This window comes from Phalacrocorax aristotelis, chromosome 1 (assembly GCF_949628215.1).
Source record: "Phalacrocorax aristotelis chromosome 1, bGulAri2.1, whole genome shotgun sequence".
NCBI classification, from domain to species: Eukaryota; Metazoa; Chordata; class Aves; order Suliformes; family Phalacrocoracidae; genus Phalacrocorax; species Phalacrocorax aristotelis.
Window position 1 is genome coordinate 163,963,533 of NC_134276.1, and position 20,716 is coordinate 163,984,248.

The window sequence follows — 20,716 nt, forward strand, 5'->3', positions numbered from 1 at the left end:
GAGCCTGTTGGAAGGACCTACATTGGAGAAGTCTGTGGAGCAGGGAAAGAGTGTAAGGAGTCTGTCGTCCATGTGTTGGATGAAGGCAGTAAAGGATGGCCTGCTTGCCTCAGAGCTGTGGCTGCAGCAGTGATGTTGATCGAAGAGGCCAGGAAACTGACTTTGTGACAACATATAACTGTATTTGTACCCCATGCTGTGATCTCTCTCCTAGAAAATGAGGGACACCATTGGATTTCTCCTAGCATATTGGGTGAATACCAGGCTGTTTTCTGGGCAGGATGATGTCTCCCTTTCAATATCTACTACCTTAAATCCTGCAATTTTACTGCTGATTTCAGAACAAAACCACTTACAGCATGATTGCTTGACAACAATTGAACAAGTTTATTCTAGCAGACCTGATTTACAAGATACTCCTCTTTCAGATTTTGATTTAGAATTATATACAGATGGGAGTAGTTTTATGTCTGAAGGAAAGTGATGTGCTGGATATGCAATATTGACTGGAGACTATTCTGGAAGGTGAGTCTTTACCTCATAATACTTCAGCCCAGAAAGCTGATTGATTGCTCTGATTCAAACTTTATAATTAAGTACTGGAAAGAAAGTTAATATATACACTGACTCAAAATATGCTTTGGAGTTGTCCATGCTCATGGGCAATTTAGGAAGAAGGGTTATAGTAAGGGTTAGTAGAGGGTTTTAGTAAATGGGGTTACATCGGGCTGGCAGCCAGTCACTAGTGGGGTTCCACAGGGATCCATCTTGGGGCTGGTACTCTTTAATCTCTTTGTTAATGACTTGGATACAGGTCTTGAAAGAATACTAATTAAGTTTGCTGATGACAAAATTGGGAGGAACAGTTGACACTCTCAAGGGCAGAGAGGCCCAGCAAAGAGATCTAGACAAACTGAAGAGCTGGGCAATCACCAACTGTATGAAGTTCAACAAGGGCAATCGCTGGATTTTGCACCTGGGGCACGGCAACCCTGGATGCACATACAGACTGGGGAACAAGAGGCTGGAGAGCAGCTCTGCAGAGATGGACCTGGGAGTTCTGGTCGACAGCAAGTTGAACATGAGCCAACAGTGTGCCTTGGCAGCCAAGAGGATCAACCGTGTCTGGGGTGCATCAAGCACTGTATTACTTACTGGTTGAGGGAGGTGATTGTACTGCTCTACTCTGCATTGGTGTGGCCTTACCTCGAGTGCTGTGTGCAGTTTTGGGCCCCACAGTATAGATATAAAGCTACTAGAGAGTCTCCAAAGGAGGGTCATGAGGTTGGTGAAGGGTTTAGAGGAGAAACCATACTAGGAGCAGCTAAAATCACTTGGTTTGTTCAGCCTGGAGAAGAGGAGACTGAGAGGAGACCTCATCATGGTCTACAGCTTCCTCACGAGGGGAGGAGGAGGGGCAGGCGCTGATCTCTTCTCTCTGGTGACCAATGACAGGACCCAAGGGAATGGCAGGAAGATGTGCCAGAGGAGGTTTAGGTTGAATGTTAGGAAAAGGTTCTTCACCCAGAGGGTGGTGGAGCACTGGAACAGGCTTCCCAGGGAGTCAGTCACAGCACCAAGCCTGGCACTATTCAACAAGCATTTGGACAACACCTTGAGAGATACGGTGTAAATTTTGGGGTTGTCCTGTGCAGGGACAGGAGTTGGGCTTGATGATCCTTGCAGGTCCCTTCCAACTCAGGACATTATATGACTCTATGATTCTATAAGAAAGGGGCCTTCTAAACTCACAAGGAACTGTTAAATGTGGCACTGAAATTATTAAATTGTTACAAGTTGTTTTACAGCCAGAAAAATGTTGCAATAACTCATTGTAAAGCACATAAAAAGGGAAACAACGAGGTAATCAGAGGAAATTAGAGAGCAGATGCAGCTACCAAAGGTACCCAAAGGTAGAAGGAGCTCTAAATCTAGAACGTTGCCTAGAATTAACTCCTCCACAATACACAGAATGAGAATATCAACTGGCTGAACAACTAGACTGTACCAAAATCAAACAAGGATGGTGGATGACACCTTTAAAACGACTCCTAATTCCTGAAAGGACAATGGAATTTGTATTGAAGAAATTACACCAGGAAACACATATGGGCTCTGATGCATTGGATCTTTTTGCAAAAAAATATGTCATAGGACCAAAAATGCAAAGCCTTGCAGATGTAGTGGTAAAGAAATGCCCAGTATGCTGTGCGAATAATCCAAAACTTGAAAAGACACCAGGAGGAAACATAACACAAGGAATAACATCCAGAGAGTATTGGCAAATAGATTTCTCAGTTACCTAGGTGTAATCAATATAAATATCTGCTAGTTTTAGTCGATACCTTTTCTGATTGGCCTGAAGCTTTTCCCTGTCACACCAATAGAGCTAGAGAAGTGGTTAAGCTAATATTAAAAGAAATTATTCCAAGATTTGGTATTCCAGAGGGAACATCTATGGATAATGGACCTCATTTCGCAGCAGTAGTAGTACATGGAGTATCTAAATTTCTAAAGATAAAATGGGATCTCCATACTCCATGGGGACCTCAGTCTAGTGGTAAAGCAGAATGAATGAATCCGACTCTTAAAAGACAAATTTCAAAATTATGACAGAAAGCTCATCTTAAATGCATAGAGGCCTTATCTCTAGCCCTATTAAGGATCAGGATAACTCGAAGAATTAAAGAAAAAGTAAGTCCGTTTGAAATACTATATGAAAACCATAACCTGCTAATACAATCATAATAAAAGGGGGTCAAATGCATATTAAAGGACAAGAGACAATCAAAGAGTATTTAATCTTTCTTTCTCAGATTTTATCTTCTTTACGTAGATATTTAAACCAGAGAACACCGTTACTGTTGGATACACCTGTTCATCCCTTTCAGCCAGGAGACCTAGTCTACATCTGGACTTGGAAGGATGAACCATTAATGGAAAAGTGGAAAGGACCATATACTGTGTTGTTAAGAACTTAGACCACAGTAACGGCAGGAGGAGTGGATTCTTGGATTCATTATACAAGAGTTAAGAAGGCACCACTCCCAGAGCAGAAACAGTGGACTTCAGAGTCCATGGGAGAGTTGAAATTATTAATCGTATTGGAGACATTGAAAAATTCTTATGCTGAATTTGATTGCATTCAAAGAACATTAATAATAATTATAGCAGTGTGTTTGGTTTTACCAATTTTGATATATATATTAAAAATTCATGTTGGATTTTGTAAGGGAAAATCCAAACATGATAAGATTGAAGATAGCATTAGTATTACTGATTCATCAATGTATGAACATTTGGCATAGCAATTTAGGTTTGCAACTTGTCCAATCTTTTGGGAGATTCCACAACGTTAGCCAGATTGCCGCATGTTTACCATTACCGAAATTTGCTGCTTCCCCTTTAGATTGGGGAATTATGACTATTGACCTAAGTCGAACTTTTCATACCATGTTAACCAATGGGACAGAAATATTATGGTTTAACTTAAGGAAAGAGAAAGTATTCGGATTAGGAAGACAGAAAAATTTTGGGAAACGAATCAAAAAACTCATGCTGGCATACCAATGAAATGCATCAGCCAGGAATAATTAAAGAAGCCAAACCCAGTGACCGATTCCCTTGAGGAATGCAGTTTCCCTCTGTTTGGAAAATAGCTGAGGAAGGAGAATGGCGTTATATGCAGCCAACTCCTTGGTGTATTGACTGGACAGGAGACCAATCGAAAGAAAAGATACGGAAGTTAATTCTAATTGCATTTGAGTCTCTAATTGTTTGGCTAACATATCAGAGATTTAGAGAGCTCGAGCTCTCTAAGAGCTTTAAGATTAGGATGTTTATGTCAAAATTATTCAACAGTCCTAAAGGATGCCTGGACAGGAACAATGATCAAGGCTAAGGTAATCAATTGTGAATGGGAAACCATTCTCCCCATTGGGCATACTGTCTGGGTAAGTAGTGACGGATCTTGATCAACATAATTGGCTCTAAAAGGACCCAGAAAACAGGTGGCAGTGGGAAAGCTAACTTTGTGTCCTTTGTGGAGAAAATCACCCTTAACCTCCAGATTATGGGGAAAAATTAAAAGATCCAATGTAGATCCATGGCAACACCCATCAACTGGAACAACAGTAGGGTGGATATTAGAGTCCATGTTTAGCCCTCAGATAATTTCTTTTAGAAATTGTGCATATTTACACAATTTGACCAGACAAATCGAGGCATTAGCAAATGATCTAAATGTTCAGTTACAAATCACCTCAAGAATGACCCTCCAAAATCATCTAGCTTTAGATCTGTTGCTTCTACATGAACATGGTGTCTGTGGGTATGTGTTTGTGACTGAGAATTTGGAAAAACAACTTGATATTATTCATCAAATAGCCAAATTGACTTGTGACTTGAGAGAAGGAATGGAAACTGGGTGGCTTAATAAATTTTTCATGGCCTAGGATTCTCCCTGACAGGATGGTTACAAAGCCTATACAAAACTTCATATTTTTTTTATTATTAGGATAATTGGCTGTATCATGTTTGGATGTTTAAAAACCCGTATCACTAGAAAACTATCTCAATCATATGTATTAGTGGTACAAAATGGAGTGGTACTTGTCAAAGATTAGGACTTCTAAGTCTCAAAGGGGGGAATTGATAGCTATAAATATTAACTTAGCTCACTTTACCTTAACAATACTATGGCATAGTGAAACAGGATCTTTTGTTAATGGTCTGTGAAGGACTGCTTAGTATTGCCAAATTTAAGTGAAATGTAATTCCGGCAGGGGGAGATCAGACCACTGACTCAAAGACCACCCGCTCAAAAAACCTGCTGACCCAAAAGGTTAAGGAAGTAAAGGTCTTAAAAACCATAGTGGGCATGTGTAGCTATTTACACAGGAGGCAAACAATTTTCTTGTGTATAAGTAACTGCAAGTTTACATCAATGGTGTGCTCTTTTGTATATTTCATCTGTATCTGCATATTTATGTAATGAAGGAAAATACCTTGACTCTGTGTGTAAATTGGGCAATGCACACCAGGTAATGGACCCAAGTTTTTGGGACATGATGAACTTTTCCCCTGTGCCACTGGAGGGGAGAAGGTAAACAGATCCTCCTAGAAACTATGCTAAGGCACATGGAGGACAGGGAGGTGATCCAAGGCAGCCAGCATGGCTTCACCAAGGGCAAGTCCTGCCTAACCAACCTAGTGGCCTTCTGTGATGGAGTGGCTACATCAGTGAACAAGGGAAGAGCAACGGGTGTCATCTACCTGGACTTCTGTAAGGCCTTTGACACGGTCCACCACAACATCCTTCTCTCTAAACTGGAGAGATACAGATTTGATGAGTGGATTGTTCGGTGGATAAGGAACTGGCTGGATGGTCACATCCAGAGGGTAGCAGTCAATGGCTCAACATCCAGATGGAGACCGGTGACAAGTGGTGTCCCTCAGGGGTCCATACTGGGACCAGTGCTGTTTAATATCTTCATCAGTGGCATAGACAGTGGGATTGAGTGCACCCTCACCAAGTTTGCAGATGACACCAAGCTGAGCAGTGCAGTTGACACGCCAGAAGGACGGGATGTCATCCAAAGAGACCTGGACAAGCTGGAGAGGTGGGCCTGTGAAAACCTCATGAGGTTCAACAAGGCCAAGTGCAAGGTCCTGCACCTGGGTTGGGGCAACCCCTGATACCAGTACAGGCTGGGGGATGAAGGGATCAAGAGCAGCCCTGCGGAGAAGGACTTGAGGGTACTGGTGGATGAAAAGCTGGACATGAGCCAACAATGTGTACTTGCAGTCCAGGTAGCTGTCATGGTTTTAGCTGGGATAGAGTTAATTTTCTTCACTCTAGCTGGTATAGTGCTGTGCTTTGAAATTAGTATGGAAAAAAAAACCAAAAAACAAAAAACCTGTTGAGATAACACACAGATGTTTAGGCTGTTGCTGGGTAGCGCTTATACTAGTCAAGGACATGTCTAGCCTCCCATGCTCTGCTGGGTGCACAAGAAGCTGGGAGGGGGCACAGCTAAGAGAGCGGATTCAAACTGACCAAAGGGATATTCCGTATCATGTAACGTCATGCCCAGTATGCTACCTGGGAGGGGCTGGCCGGGGGAGGGAGGGAGCAATCGCGGCTCAGGGGCGGGCACCGTCGGTCGGCGGGTGGTGAGCGGTTGTACCGTTTGTGTTTCCGTGGGTTTTTTTCCTGTTTTCCCTTTCCCTTCCTTTTCCCTTTTATTATATTAACATTATTGTCATTATTATCATAATCATTTATCATTATCATTTTATTGTAATCATTAAACTGTGCTTATCTCAACCCACAAGTTCTTTTGCTCGTCCGATTCTCTTCCCCATCCCACAGGGGTGGGGGGTGTGAGCGAGCGGCTGTGTGGTGTTCAGTTGCCAGCTGAGGCTGAACCACGACAGTAGCCAACCGTATCCTTTCATGCCTCTTTTGAATCAGTTTAACATTGCCCCTGCTGAAAGGCTCTGTTATTGTTGCTAGTATGATGAATCAGTTTTCTAGATGTGGATACATGTAAATACAAGTAGTCACAACTATCGATGTACCTCTAGATACCTGTATGACGATACCCCCAGTTTTTGCTTAAAGCAGTAAAAATATCGGCATGCTGCATGGCAGAAAGGTGTATGTGCTCCTTACGCACCCAGCCTCCTTATTTTCAGCATCAAACCACCATAAAATCAGGACCAAGGCCATTGAGTTGCCTTTGACTGATTATTGAACATACATTTAATGACCAGTCACAAATCTGCCCTTTTTCACAGAAAAATGAATATACTATTTCAACTTCAGTATGGAGCAACACAGACCAACAAGACATTCAACTGTAGATTCAGTTAAGAGCTTTAATCAAACCACAGACAGTAGAGAATACAGTATTCTGCGTTTGCCCTCAAAAGATAAAAAAATACTTTGTATTTTACAAATTTACAAAATGCAAATTTTCCTTTTACAAATAATATACAAATGTTTTTTGCTGCAAAACATATAATACATTTCTATGTTACAACTGTTGCCTTCTTTTAGAATTATGTATTCCCTGAACTGTTCTCCTTAGAAAACAGGAGAGTATAATAAATCTAAAAGTATAATAAATATATTGCTAACTAAGGTGGGAAATGCTGAAGAAAATTATTCAAAACATCCAGTTCTTTTATCCATCAGATTGCTAAACTAAATGGATTACTCACATGAATTATATTAACATGAATAAACATTTTGAGTGTCAGACCTCAAAGCAAGATTGAACAATACGGTTGGTCAAATCTCCACACTCTGAAAAAGATGCTACTGTCATGCTTTGCTACCAACCTAGAAAGCAAATAAGCCTCTTTGGAGCTTGGAATTTTGGGTTGATTAACTCTCATCTTCAGAATTAATGGTAAGAGAGAAGACAATCCTTATAGACAAAAATAAGATATGAAGGTATTAGTTAGTGAGATTTATCCAGAAAAGGACAAGTGCTCAGAATACAGTTTGTATTTTACCCCAGACAGCAGGCAATACATAGAAGTCTTTATGTACCATCTGACACCCTAGCACTGGCTTTTTGTTGCCACCATCATGCTCTCTACATGCCACATTCCACCTCTTGCTGAAGTAGATCTGTCTCAGCCATTAAAAAAATTATTATTCTCCAGAGGCCAGAAGACTTGGTGGGGAAAAACAAACAAACAAATAAAAAACCCAAAACAACCCACAAAGCACTCCAGTAACTTGTGTTGAGAAATCTGAGGAGCACTTTGACTTGTGGACCACTGGAATTACTACTAAAAAAAAATTAGGAATAGAGAGTGGTGCAACAGAAAAAGTACCAATAAAGCGTTAATGAAAAAAAAAAACCCCAAACCAAAACAAAAAACCCAAACCACTGCTGAATGTTTTGCAATCTCACTACACTCTGCTGTTGCTCAGCTGGGTCAACCTGCTTGACATTCTAAAGTCCTGCAAGGAAGGAGATACCCAGAAATCACAGGAGAAACCAAGACCCACGTCTTACAGCCACACACACAATAGTAACTGACCCAGTTAATTTTGTGGCACTGACTTAAACAGGGACTCTGTTCTCCTTGGCCCACTTCTTCATGATGCGGACAATGTATTCTACTTGAGAATTACCAGTGCTCTTCAGGAGGTGCAGTACTTCCCGTAGAGTCTCTCTACAAAGATGAAAAGCAAAGGTTTAAATGAGGGTGAGACCCAACTGATAAAATGATCAGCTACCCACATCCAAACTATTTTGCAAAACATGGCACCTAGACAGAGAGGCCCATTCATCTGCAGAGCAGGAATAGGTAAAAATGGATGGTAGATTAGATCCCAGGGGACCAAGAAAAGTCTTGCATACAGTTGCAACAAGGACAGAAATTAAAAGTAAAAAAAAAAAAAATTTCAGCAAAATGTAATTAGTTTGGAGTTTTGTGTGTGCGCATGTGTGTATTTATATATAAATCCTTACTCTTGCAAAATAGTTCCCCAGAACAAAGCAAACCTTTTTTTTTCTGTAATGCTACTTGTTAGTCTTCAGTATGGCAACATCTAGCTTAATGTTGCCTAAGCACCTTACACATAAATACAAATAACATGGAAATGCACATTACCAATAGGATAAGCCAGTATGAAGCTGCAGTTTTCCAGCTACTTTACAGCAAGAACTTGTATGCATATTGAAAAACAGGCAAACTATGTGTGTTTTACTGCATCTAGTGCAGTAATTGCTAAAAGGACACTTGAAGGGTGCAGTAGTTAATGAGATTATTCCAGCAAAGAAGGGAATACATGGAAGGCGTAGAAGCCAAGATACACACCTACCAGTCATGTACGAAAGAGTAACTTTGGCCAGAGGAGAATGGCCATCTGGCATCACAGCAGAATATTCACAAGGGAACAGTTCTTAAATACAGCCTCACTACTCTCTCTTATTCTCCCCTCCAGTGAAATGTGCCAAAAGCAAAATTATCAGTAACACACATACTTTCCTTTAAGCTTTCATCAAGTAAGTATATTTGCCTGACATGGACAGTGTCTTTGGAAAGCAAATTTTAATAAAAACACAGTCTCATCTACTCATTGTTTAGAGAAATTGTGTCCTTCCCACAGCGCTAGAAAATGTTTCCTTAGTACCACTCTATGAACCTTAAAATGTCATGGGACAGTTTTCCATTCTTACACCATCAACATAAAATGAGGTTCTTTCCCTTCCATTCATTAACATACTACATTTATAACTTAGCTCTTCCTCGTATAATAACTAAAGCATTTTGGTTTCCTACAGTTCATAGCATTTGCTGATAAGTTGTTCTCCGCCATATATTCTGTAACTGTTGGTGTGGAAGATACACTTCAAATTGAACACTGCATACGGAACCACTGGTCAGAGTGTCTACTCTCTGAAAGGTCAATAAAGAATTGGAAGAGGATACATAGTCCTAAAGCTAAGATTATGATTCCAATTTACAGCTAACTGGAAACAGGAAAAGAGCAAAATAAATTCAGATACAAGACAGAATACTCACTTTGCTTCTCGGCCAGCTAAGATCATTTGAAAGACACCCACGCAAGCACCTCTCTTGCCTTCCCAGTATTCAGGATTACTGTCCAGTCTCTCCAAAACATCAAACGCTTTGGCTGAATAGTAAAACTGACGCATCTGCACAGAAAGGGAAACATTATTTCTGACTATATGACCATCTTTCAGAAGGGGATTAAAAATTTTGAGCTCAGTTTTCTGAAATCAGCAGTAAGCCATAGAAGCAAGGTACATTTTCATGTTTTTCTGCAGGCAGCAAGAGACACAGAACAGGAACATTTCAGTTCTACGTAAGGAAAGAGGTGGTATTATAACATTACCGGTCCATTTCTTTGAACATATTATAGACAAACTGCACTGTGAACTTTAGTAGTTGGCAATGATCAGCACTGTTGTTTTGATCATGTACAGATAACTCCATCTTACAGAACTTTTTTTATGAGGTGCCTTATCTACTGTCGTACTGACTATACCAAAGTCCTTGACAGAATATCCACTTCAAACTAGTCCAAACATTTGAAAATGGAACCACTTTTCCTCATCTGGAGATGGTCACAGAGACATATCTGGATGTCTTTTGGGTTTAACTTAGAGCTAAATATTTTCTTCATTGATACAGTACAGAATAAGATTCAGTGACTCTGTAATCCAAAATTTTCTTAAGCATAGGACAATCCACAGTTTTCCTGAGCATAGGAAAATCCACTGTGTACACTATCTATTCTGCCTTAGGTTCTCAACTTGTAAACGGGAACAAGAAGCAAGTTGGTTGGCAACAGTTAGTGCAAAAGGAGTGACCGCAGTAACTGTGGCTTTTGAAGTCAGCATAACTGATGTGGACCTTGTGCATGACTGTGAGTGTTCTTCACTTGGGCAAGCCTGAATAGCAATGTTGTCTGTGGCTAGCATCTTCCCACGAGAGAGCACAGAAGCTCAGCACAGCCTCCCATCCTTTGGTGGCTGGAAGCCTGCATCTGCTGAGAAAAAAGCACAGGCTGCGGAAATTATGTCTGAAAACTTTAGTCAGAGAAACACAGATACTACAGAATGAGTAAAAATTCCCTTTTCTTCACATGCATTGTGATTTTAACCACAGGTGACTGGCAAGCACTTAAATGGATGGGAATAAAGGTAGTGAGTATAAACAGTATCAGATGTGTCAGCTAAAAAGAAAAAAAATGAATATTGATCTCTCCAAACTGGCATCTGATCTAGTTCCATTAAGCAGGTACTGGTTTAATGTCCTCCTTCTATCTGACATAAAAGCAGGAAGTGCTTCACCCCAAGTCACGTGCTGTTCCCTACATGGATAACATGGGCTATTGCGTAAAAAGCAGCCAGAAATTACCCAGAAGTCCTGTGCCCCAGCTTCGTCACTGAACAACTTCTATCAACATAGCAATGGGGCATCCAGCTACACCTAGTCTCAGGACACTGTTGACCGTGCTCTGTCCATGTTCATTCAGCACTCTTTTGAGTGAAGCCTAGTGCGTCCGCCTTCTTAAGTTACAGCTATAGTGCTGCCTGTGGTCCTTCAATGTAATATAATGTTTCAGAAATAACTGGTAAATGCTACATAAACTCAAACAACATAGGCCTTGCCATTTAGTGGAAGAGGTACAAACAGCTGGTAGTGTGTAGAAAGACAAATTATACCACTATAGTAATAATTTGTGAAATGAAATTCCTTGGTCTTTGTAGCATTCATTATGGCCATATATAGATACATAATTAGGCTGAAAAACTTAGTTCTGTACGTGCAGTTTTTAAGAGCTCTAGATAAATCCAAAGTGTGGAGCTGCTTTTCCTCTAGAGTACAATAAGGTTTTGAGAAGAATTTAGTCAAAGTAATCAAGAGAGTCCAGTGAGACTTAAAATGGTCTAGAGGCAGATTTTACATGAGGTCTGATTGTCAACTTGCTTTCACAAATTGCAGCTATGGGAAACACCAGAGGCATAGCCACTTGCTTGAGCAACAAGACTTTCAGGGAGAGATGGTGGACTGAATACTTGAAAGATGTGCCAGAGATAATGCCCGCAGTTTTAGAAGAATGCTTTTGAGATCACAAGGTAGATTTTCTGACTTTCAGTTATGTTTGTTAGGATTTTGAGAATGTGTTACTTTGTCAGTTGAAGGAAAACAGCAAAAAAATGTTCCAGATACTATGTGGACATTGCTGCGCTTTGGAGAGCTTGGCTGAACTGAGAATCATTGGGAGGTTTTCCAATAGGGCTCAGTTTATTATCTTTCCTCTATGATGGCAAGTTTGGTCACTGTATCTCTAAGCAGCCTATGCTAATAGCTGCTAGCTCTTGTGTATTCGCTTGCATTAGGCTCCACTGAACCAGCTCCATAAGCTTTACACCTATTATATGTGTTCTGCTCTCCTGCTCACATCTGCCTTCTTAAAACAGTGACTCACAAAATTTCAATCTGTCTTTATGTTCTATATTTAATTTAAAATAAATCTAAAACAGTTGCTCCCCAAATAAGCAATGAAGGTTGTCCACCTTCTGGCTCTGGCCAATACATTCTGAAAAGTGGATGACCTGTGTCTCACCATGACACTTCTCCAAAGAACATCCTTTTCACCTATCCCTGAGCTGCTACTCCTCTAGGTCCCAACACAGTGCAATCATCCTTGCAGATAGCAGAGAGGATGCTGGATACAACATTCTGTGATTTTCTACTGAAATCCTGCACAGCAGTACTCTGCACAGGAAAACCAATTCTTCTTTCTCCTATAGTGCCATTTACAATCCCCTCAGACAAGTTTTCTTTATGTGCCTCTACATCCGTTCTGTGGATGAAGCTCTCATGTTTTCTTCCCATGTTTGCAGAACAGCAAAAAAACTTGAACTAGAGCTAATTCTCATTGTGTATAGACACCATCTGAAAAATTATATGTTAGGAATTTAGGCAGAATTGCAATCAGCTTCCCAAGATCTCTTCACTATTAACATAGCTTTGTGTAAAATAGAATTTGGAGGTGTGTCAGCAGTGTATTAGCACGGAGCATCACAACTAGTAAACAAAATCTAGAAGCTTGGTACAAGTAAGGTAACATATATTTTAACTTGTTCTAAAATGCCCAGAGTATCCCTACTAAAATGGACATGGTCTTGCCTAGCTCGACTTTTAAAAATGTTAGACAGCTTAGTCTAATGTCATCTCTTTAAAGTCCTCTCTAGAAAAGGTTCAAAAGAAGAACTATTTTGTGTTAGCAGGATCCTGCTGTAGGCAGTTAAGCTCACCATTTTTTCTGAGCAGTTTAATTCCTAATGATTACATACACCCAATGTCTCTTTGCTCCACTTGGGCAGATAGAATAGTAGCTGTTGGGATTCTCTTTCCATTTCCTTATGATTAACAAAGGAGATGAACAATCCCATTGCCATTACAAGCTTTAAGGAAAAAATAACACTGTCCCAGAAAAAAGTACAGCATGAGGCTCCTTGCTGAATCTATGCAAGATTTCTTTTTTTCCTTAAAAGTTTCTTGTCATTTCTACCAACAATGAATCCCTACTAGGAGAAGAAACTGTTATTGTTATTGATAGCTCAAGCATGCAGTAATTTACCAACGATTTAATCAGTAGATTGTCTACCAAGAAGGCCTGCAGGTTAAAATACTGACTAATCCTTGCCAACTCATCTACTTTATTAGACATCCCGCTGTTATAAAAGAAAGTTCACTAGTGGATGACAATGATGGACAGTATTGAAAAAATAGATGTTGGTACAATCATTGAATTAACATGCCATACACCAGGTTCTAAAGAGAAGACTCACTTTGTAGCAATCATTTGCAATGAGCTGCAAAAGGTTAAAGGACTCCCCTGAGGTCTCCATCTTCAGATAGAGCTTCCAGGCCAACTGTGGTTTCTTATTCATAATATCTGCAATAACAACAGAAAAGTGGGATTGTGAAAAGAATATGCCATGCACAATACTCAATGGCAAGCGGAATAAATGTTCCTAAATTTCTTTGCTTAATGTAAATGCATGCCTCAGCCTGTGAGCATGAGGTTGGGAAGGGAAACTTGTCCTTATCGTCTGCCTTACTAGCAATAACAGCAATTCATCAGAGAATACCAGCATCAAGAGGAGTAATTATGGCGTTTACATCTCCATTTATATTTCACAGATACAGCAATAAGCACAACTCTCATAGTTTCAGATGTGCTGAAGAAATAGTCAATAGAAAGCATTAGAGAAGTTATTTCACGCAGGGCAATGAACTGTGGCAACCCATTTAGATGGTGAGATTTAGGATTATATGTTCTTACACACAGAAAAAATTTAATTGGCACTGAACTGAGGTCTGTAATACTTGGTGCCCACCTCAGCCTAAACAGTCAATCCCCATGAAACATAGCAAACCAAAAGGGGGGTGGGTGGGAAGCCCTACAAGCATAAGAAAACTTGTCATTATGCACCTACTAGAAAAAATAAGATACTTCCAAATTCCTGAGATCTGGTGCTGGTTTTAAATGTGCCTAGACCTTTTCATTGGTCTTTACCTTCAAACATTACTGCTATACACAATTAGAAATAAAAGAATCTGAATCTTCCATCTCAGCTAGTGGGAATTCTACTAGGGTGTTTGAACACAAAGAACTCTAAAATTTGATTTTCTGGAGATAAGAACCCCTTCTGTTGAATCTCAGGTTGATATTGGTAATTCCAGGCTTATTCAAGTTCTGGGAAAAAGAAAATGAAATTAAGTATTCCTTTCTTTTCAAGTCTTGCCAGCTACTCACAGAATAGCTGGCTGTTCACACATGGACCACTCTTCTGCTCTTTCAAAAGAGGGACTGTTTAGCTTATTGTATCTGTGCCCACCAGGTATATATGTGCCAATACACATGTTGCAGGTAGAATGGGTGGCAATATCGACAATAAAGATGTAACACCAAATCACAGAATTTATAGACACTTCTCATTTAGGAGGCAGCAAAACATCAAATCAGATTTTTCTTTCATCAGCTGCAGATACTATACATAGTGGCAAACAGCCACGTCTTAATTTCTAAATACCAACCCATCTATCTAGAGAAATGAGGTACTGTGCTAATTCAATGGTTTTTTACCTTCTCTTCAAGAAGAATTTGGTATAAATAGTATAATAATATTAAACAGAAAGAATACTGTCTAGCATCCAAAAAGATGCTTCTCTGGTACTTTTTGCCCGTTGGAAATATTTCAGCATTGAATTGTCTACAACTCAATACCTAATCATACTCTGACATGAATGTGTTATAATTCTTTTAATTTCTACAGCAGCTTTTATCCAGAAGGATCTAATAGTAATTTACATACTTGACACAAAAAGATAACTATAGTCATCACTGAACAGTTGTTTCTGCAAAGAATTCTAGCAGCTGTTTGTGAATGAAAAATCAAAATTTTAAGACAGACACAGCAGCTCTACTGAAACTTCAGCAGGAATTCAGAATGGCAAAAGGCACACTTAAGAATAAACAGCAACTCTTATGAAAGAACTAGAAAATTTTTAATTTACAACATGGTGTTGATTCTACTGCTTGTATAAGTAGCCCCTTCAAAGAGTTCTGCATCCCCAGATGTATGTCAAAGAACTACTATAGCACAGAATCAAAGGGATGAACACTGTCTACTGAACAGCCATGACTTCCCTTCACAATAGGAGTTCTCCCATCAAAAAAAATTGACATAAAACATTCACATATAAAACACTCAAACACAGCCAGGTACTACAGCTTAATGAAAAAGGAAATAAACTGGCATGTTCTAAAAAACAGTCACAGATAGGCATCCATAGGTATGATATGCCTGTCCAGAAAGATCACATTAGAGATGTCGACCACATCTGTGATATGGCATAACGTCCCAAGACAAATGTATTTACGTTCCAAGTACAACTACTGAAAATTGTATGTGAACATTTTTGTATTGAGGCACTGTAAGGAAAACAAATTAGCCTAGGGAGTCTCAGACTTGAGTCATCAGAAAAGCCCACCCCTATACTATTTTGCATGTGACAGCTGCAGCTGTATCTGTACTGAGGTATACTCTGCGATGTTTTAAAAACTGACTTGGAAATACTAAATAAATTTTGCTATAGGATATTAAACATAGCAAAAATTTTCTGGTTTCAAGGGAAGAATAGAAAATTTTATGAAAGAAAAAACATGATAGAGATTATAAAGGACATCCCTCAGGCACAGGAATTTGGACAACGCAAAGAGTAACGCAGTAGGAAGAAAAATCCGATGTATGCTTGCCTGTTCTTCTCTTCCCTAGATGCCTGACATTGGCTACCCTTGGTATTAGACAGACCCTTGGGCCTGACCCAGTGTGGATGCTTCTATTTTGTGTTTTACTGTGAGCATTTTAGAGTTGCAACTTAGTATTTTAAGACAGAAAATCTTCACTCAAGCAATTTTGTAGACAATTGAGAAGAAAAAGGTTCACTGGTTAGGACAAAGCTGCACTGACAGAACTGTAACAGCACTGCACTGAAGCAGTAATTGCTTACTAAAGCCAGACGTATGAAAGGTGCAATAACCACCCACGCTATAACTAGTGCAATCAGCTTTTCACTTTCACAGTCCTGAATCCACCTACAGCATTAAATTCAATTAAGAAAGTGGATTGCCAAGACTGATGCAATAGAGGAGGATCTGTATTCTGCAACGTTGAGGGTAAAGTGACTCACAGCAGCGAGCTAGCCAGCTGAGGTAAACAAAATCATTCTTTATCTTCTCACTCTGGATCAAAAGGAACACCTGCAGGAAGAAGGAAAATAAAAGATTATACATGCATATACTTTTAAACAAACAGAAGGCAGAGCTGCCTCATTCCAACATGCAGCTAAGGCTTACGCCACGTGAACAACTGCTTCATGAGAAGAGTTAGGGTATGCAAGTGCAGTGCCAGGGCATCTTTCTGTGTCGGGTAGGTGGAGGATTCAAACAGTGCCATGCTTATCAAGGGACTCCTGTAGCTGCCAAACACCAAGCTGTGCAGGGGGTGCGGCCTGCTCTGAACAAGTGCCAGTGGGTGGCCATGCAACACAAACAGCACAAAGGAACACTGGGCCTGTGGGAAAAGCTATTTGGAATGTGTTTGTTTAGAAAGCAGTGCAAGCAATTACATTTGCATCTTCTTGAAATACCAGAAGTTTCACATATATATGAACCTTTCCTCCCCATATATGTCAGAGATCATTCCAGGTCATTTCTAACAATTTTGGTTTCAGTGAGGTTCCGAGGCAAAACACTCATCTTTTGTAACTTACTGTACAAATACAGGTTTACTACATTCTACATCTAAAGGGATGCGCGGGGGGAAGTTATAAATTTTAAAATGTACTCTGCCGTTACTCACAGAAAAAAACCAAAGCGGCTATTTATGCCTCTGTGCAGGTATATTTGTAACTATATGAGGATGCTACCAGCAAAACTCAAAATACCTTTGTAGGAGCAGATGTATCTACCAGATGTAGATGGTACAGCAAGTTCCACATATTACTGACATTTTTATTGGTTATCTACTGCTGACTCCCTAATTTTGGGGGTGGGGAAGAAATAATAAATTAAAGAAAAATAAAAAAAGCAGCATTATCAGTGTAAGTAGGGCTTTATCATAGGTTTTATTTCATTAGGTCCAGGAAGGTAAGCTTTTTAATAAGTACTGTATGTGGAGGTATTTTACAAGTTTATGAGACACTGCAGAAGGGTGATATTTCTATTGAAGTGTCATCACAGGCAAAGATCAGATATTAGGACAGACTAATGAATTTAATTACATAATCCTGTTGTTTAAATGCACTGGCTACAGAACGCAAGTTCGTACAAAATCATTGGTAGGAACATAAGAGGCAAAATACGGATTATCAGCAGTTTACACCTTTGTGTTTCTTTGTTGCCTGGCTGCAGCTAAAGCTTACTAACAGTATTATCATTTTTATCAGCATGGCCTGCTAATATAGTTTTAAGATACTCACCTGCATTTTCATTAAGCTAATTAAATTAAGGTAGGTAAATTGAAATATATATCCATCTTGCATGACAGTCTGGGATATTTTTCTTAAAGAGACATGCAATTTCAGGTCACACAAATTAAAGCGGTGGGAAGGAAAAAAACCCAGAAGGGCTCTGTTGTCAAGAAAACTGAAGAGTTAATATGTTAGAAAGACAGGAAAAACAAACACCAAACCAACTAAACCTATATGATTCACTTTAGGCTATGTGGTTGGGTTTGTTTTTTTTCCTGGCTTGTCTTCTTTCTGGTCTTGTGGAAAATATTGCTTCCATCTACATAATAGCTATTTGCTTTTGCATATTTTTGTTGTAATTAAGTTTCTACTGCACATAGACACAAAAAATGCTGTGTGTAGAAGTTAATCTCTTCCAGCTGCATTTGGATGCTGCTGAATAAGATAGTGAGCACTTCCTCTTTCCCTCCCACGTCTTTCAGAGGAAAAAACTTTTTTTTTTTTTTAAACACATATTTCTAGGGACACCTAAGAAGCTCTTAACTATTCAGTGTCTTTTACTCTGAAATGCCCTAGTCAGTCTGAACAATAAGACTGCCTAGGATCCCAAAGCGTAGGAAATCTGATTAAGAGGGCATTCTTTGATCAATTAGAGATAGCTGCAAGCACTCTTGTGATGCACCACAAGCAGCATGACTCCCCATATACCTCACATTACAAGATTAGCAAGATAATCTTTTCTGAATAGTGTTCACTCAGAGTTTCAGTTCCCCTAAGAAGGGGAAGGTGATGTTCCACAACCTGCTCATTTTCAACCAACATGAAGATCTGGAGGGAGAAAAGGAAGGAAAGAGGGGAGTATGTGGGAAACGTTTCCATTGTTTTTTTTTAAAGAAAGTAAATACATACCTCTTCAGCCTCACTAAAATTGCCCATGGCAGCTTTGGCTTGGGCGTAGTTGAAGTTGAAAGTGTCATCATTGTAGAAGTAACTCTGGAAAATAAGCCACACAGACAAAACCCAAATAAATAAAACAACTCCTCCTCTTCTCCTATAGTATAACAACATTAAAAATACACCCCCCCACCCCCCACCCGAGTGAGACTTTATGCAGACAACGGGAAGGAAAAACTAAAACCCACATTATGAGCATACGGCATTTATAAACAGTGGGTAGAAAATTATGGAGTGGCTTTCCATCCTACATTCATGACTACAAACACAGCTGGAACATTCCACAGTATTAACCATGAGAGATCTGGAGAATGCTCCAAGCTCAAAATTGCAGTGGCAGCTTTTATGGGTGTAATTTTCACTTCAGGCATGTGAAGACATGATGTGCTGCCATGGTCTCTTGCACCTCCCAAGCATTTATTTCACCACTAGGGTGGTAAATAGGCAGTTGACTCCCTAATGGCTTAAGGAGATGAACAGTTTGTTTTTCCAAGACTTCTCAAGGTTCAACAAGAGATCCTGTGGATCTGGTTCTATGACAGCTGCTAGTCTGACACACTGGATCACACGATGGAGGTGGAGCTGCTGTACCAGATTGCAACCAGGGAGCACACTGTGTAATAGGACTTCCTTAACTCAAGCCTTGCTTACAGACACCCTTCTCTCTATCTGAAGTGCAACATTAAGTTTTTCTCTCACATAATATTAGACTGGACACACCTGGATAATGACAGATCTAGCTGCGCCTTTTCTGAAAAGCTGCATGGGCTAAAGCAGGAAATACAACTCTAGGTACAGATTAGCCTGATGTTTGGGTTTGACCCAAATAGCTTAGATTTGATCATGGTCAGATGTCCAGATTGAAGTATAACTCAGATGACCAAAAATCAGCTGAGTGTGCTCTACATTCAGCACTGCCCCACCCTGCTGCACTGGTAGACCTGGTGGAGGTTAAGGTGGAAAATACCACAGCTACAAGTGTGAATGGGATCGAGGATCCCCGCTGAGCAGAGGTGCAGTGCTTGTGAAAGAGCATGGGGTAAAAAGCAAGGTGAATTATCCACTACAGTTACTTCAAGAAAAGCTTCCCTGTGTGCGTAACAGCAAGGTGTGTGGAAATGTTTTTCCTTATATAACATCTACAAAAGAAACAACTTGTATAGGAGGACCAAGCTTTTGTTTTGTTCCCTCATTAAAGAGTAAGGAGGTAAAAAGCACAACTGGGACTGTACAAAAGATATGGGAAGCAAGGGACAAAACCCCTTCCCAGTGCTCTCTATCTTCTTTCATTATGTAGGGATACTTGAGGAACCTCTTCCCTTCTCTGTCACAGGTAGTTGACAAAGGGCACTGACCCAGTCCACCCTCATACATCAGTATGCCAGTGCCTGGAGAGGAGAGGTGGGGGGCCCCACTATTTGCCAGATGTCTAGGTTTCACCCCAATAGCCTATGTTAAAGTCCAAAAGAGCTGGCAAATACAGCAAGCTTTGTAAAAGCATGAGGATGAACCAATCGGATAAACCTCAAGCTTAGTTTGTGAAAACATTTCAGTACCCTTAGGGTGAACTAACTGGTTTCACCATATGAGAATTACAACACTTTACTGTATTCTTCCTCAATGATAGTTTCGTGTGAATCAGCACAAGTCCCAAGTTAAGCAAAGCTGGTGAGCAAGATACTAGTTTTACTGCATGAATAGTCCTCCTGTTCAAATAGACAGAATTAAAACAGAAAAGAAACTGTCAGCAACCAAACTCAAAAACTCTGTCATTCTATCCTCGCTGTATTAGTGCTGGAGACCAAACCTGCCGCAAAAACAAAACCAGTAAAAATGAACTAGTGCTGCTCATAGTGCAACACATTCACAGCAGCTTGATGCTTTGGTTCTCTTTCTTTTCTTTCCAGTTTTTTTAAACCACATTATATGCCCTGGACCTCACTCTCTTGCTGTCTTTTTAGTGGTCTTCCATCTTTCCATAAAACTAAATGTACTCTGAGCAAAGTCTGTTTCAGGGAGATGTTCAGATAGCCAGCTGGACAATGAAGCATTCCTTGTGGCCAGAACTCAGCTGAGCCTGAATTAGCTTGTCTTCTTAGTTGATCCTCAGTGTTATAATGTCACCCTCAAGGCAGCTGGCAATACATTTATAATAAGGTGTCCTTTGAGACACTCTCATGCCTAAAGCAGTTTTAGTCAATCACGGCTAAAGGTG

The 20,716-nt window shown here is 40.0% G+C and overlaps 1 protein-coding gene across 3 annotated transcripts in view; it reads right to left on the bottom strand.

Moving 5' to 3' along the window:
- Nucleotides 1–6,862: 6,862 nt before the first annotated feature.
- Nucleotides 6,863–20,716, bottom strand: part of IFT56 (intraflagellar transport 56) — a 51,933-nt gene continuing 38,079 nt past the window's right edge. For all 3 annotated transcript variants that reach the window (XR_012657992.1, XM_075078864.1, XM_075078855.1), the window contains 5 exons: nucleotides 18,457–18,540; nucleotides 16,267–16,336; nucleotides 13,359–13,465; nucleotides 9,553–9,686; nucleotides 6,863–8,196 (listed from right to left, as the gene is read on the bottom strand). Coding sequence is in view for 2 of the 3 variants with exons in the window: in XM_075078864.1 (XP_074934965.1) it covers nucleotides 8,085–8,196; nucleotides 9,553–9,686; nucleotides 13,359–13,465; nucleotides 16,267–16,336; nucleotides 18,457–18,540 (507 nt within the window). In the remaining variant the exon portion in view is untranslated. The remainder of the gene's footprint in view (nucleotides 8,197–9,552; nucleotides 9,687–13,358; nucleotides 13,466–16,266; nucleotides 16,337–18,456; nucleotides 18,541–20,716) is intronic.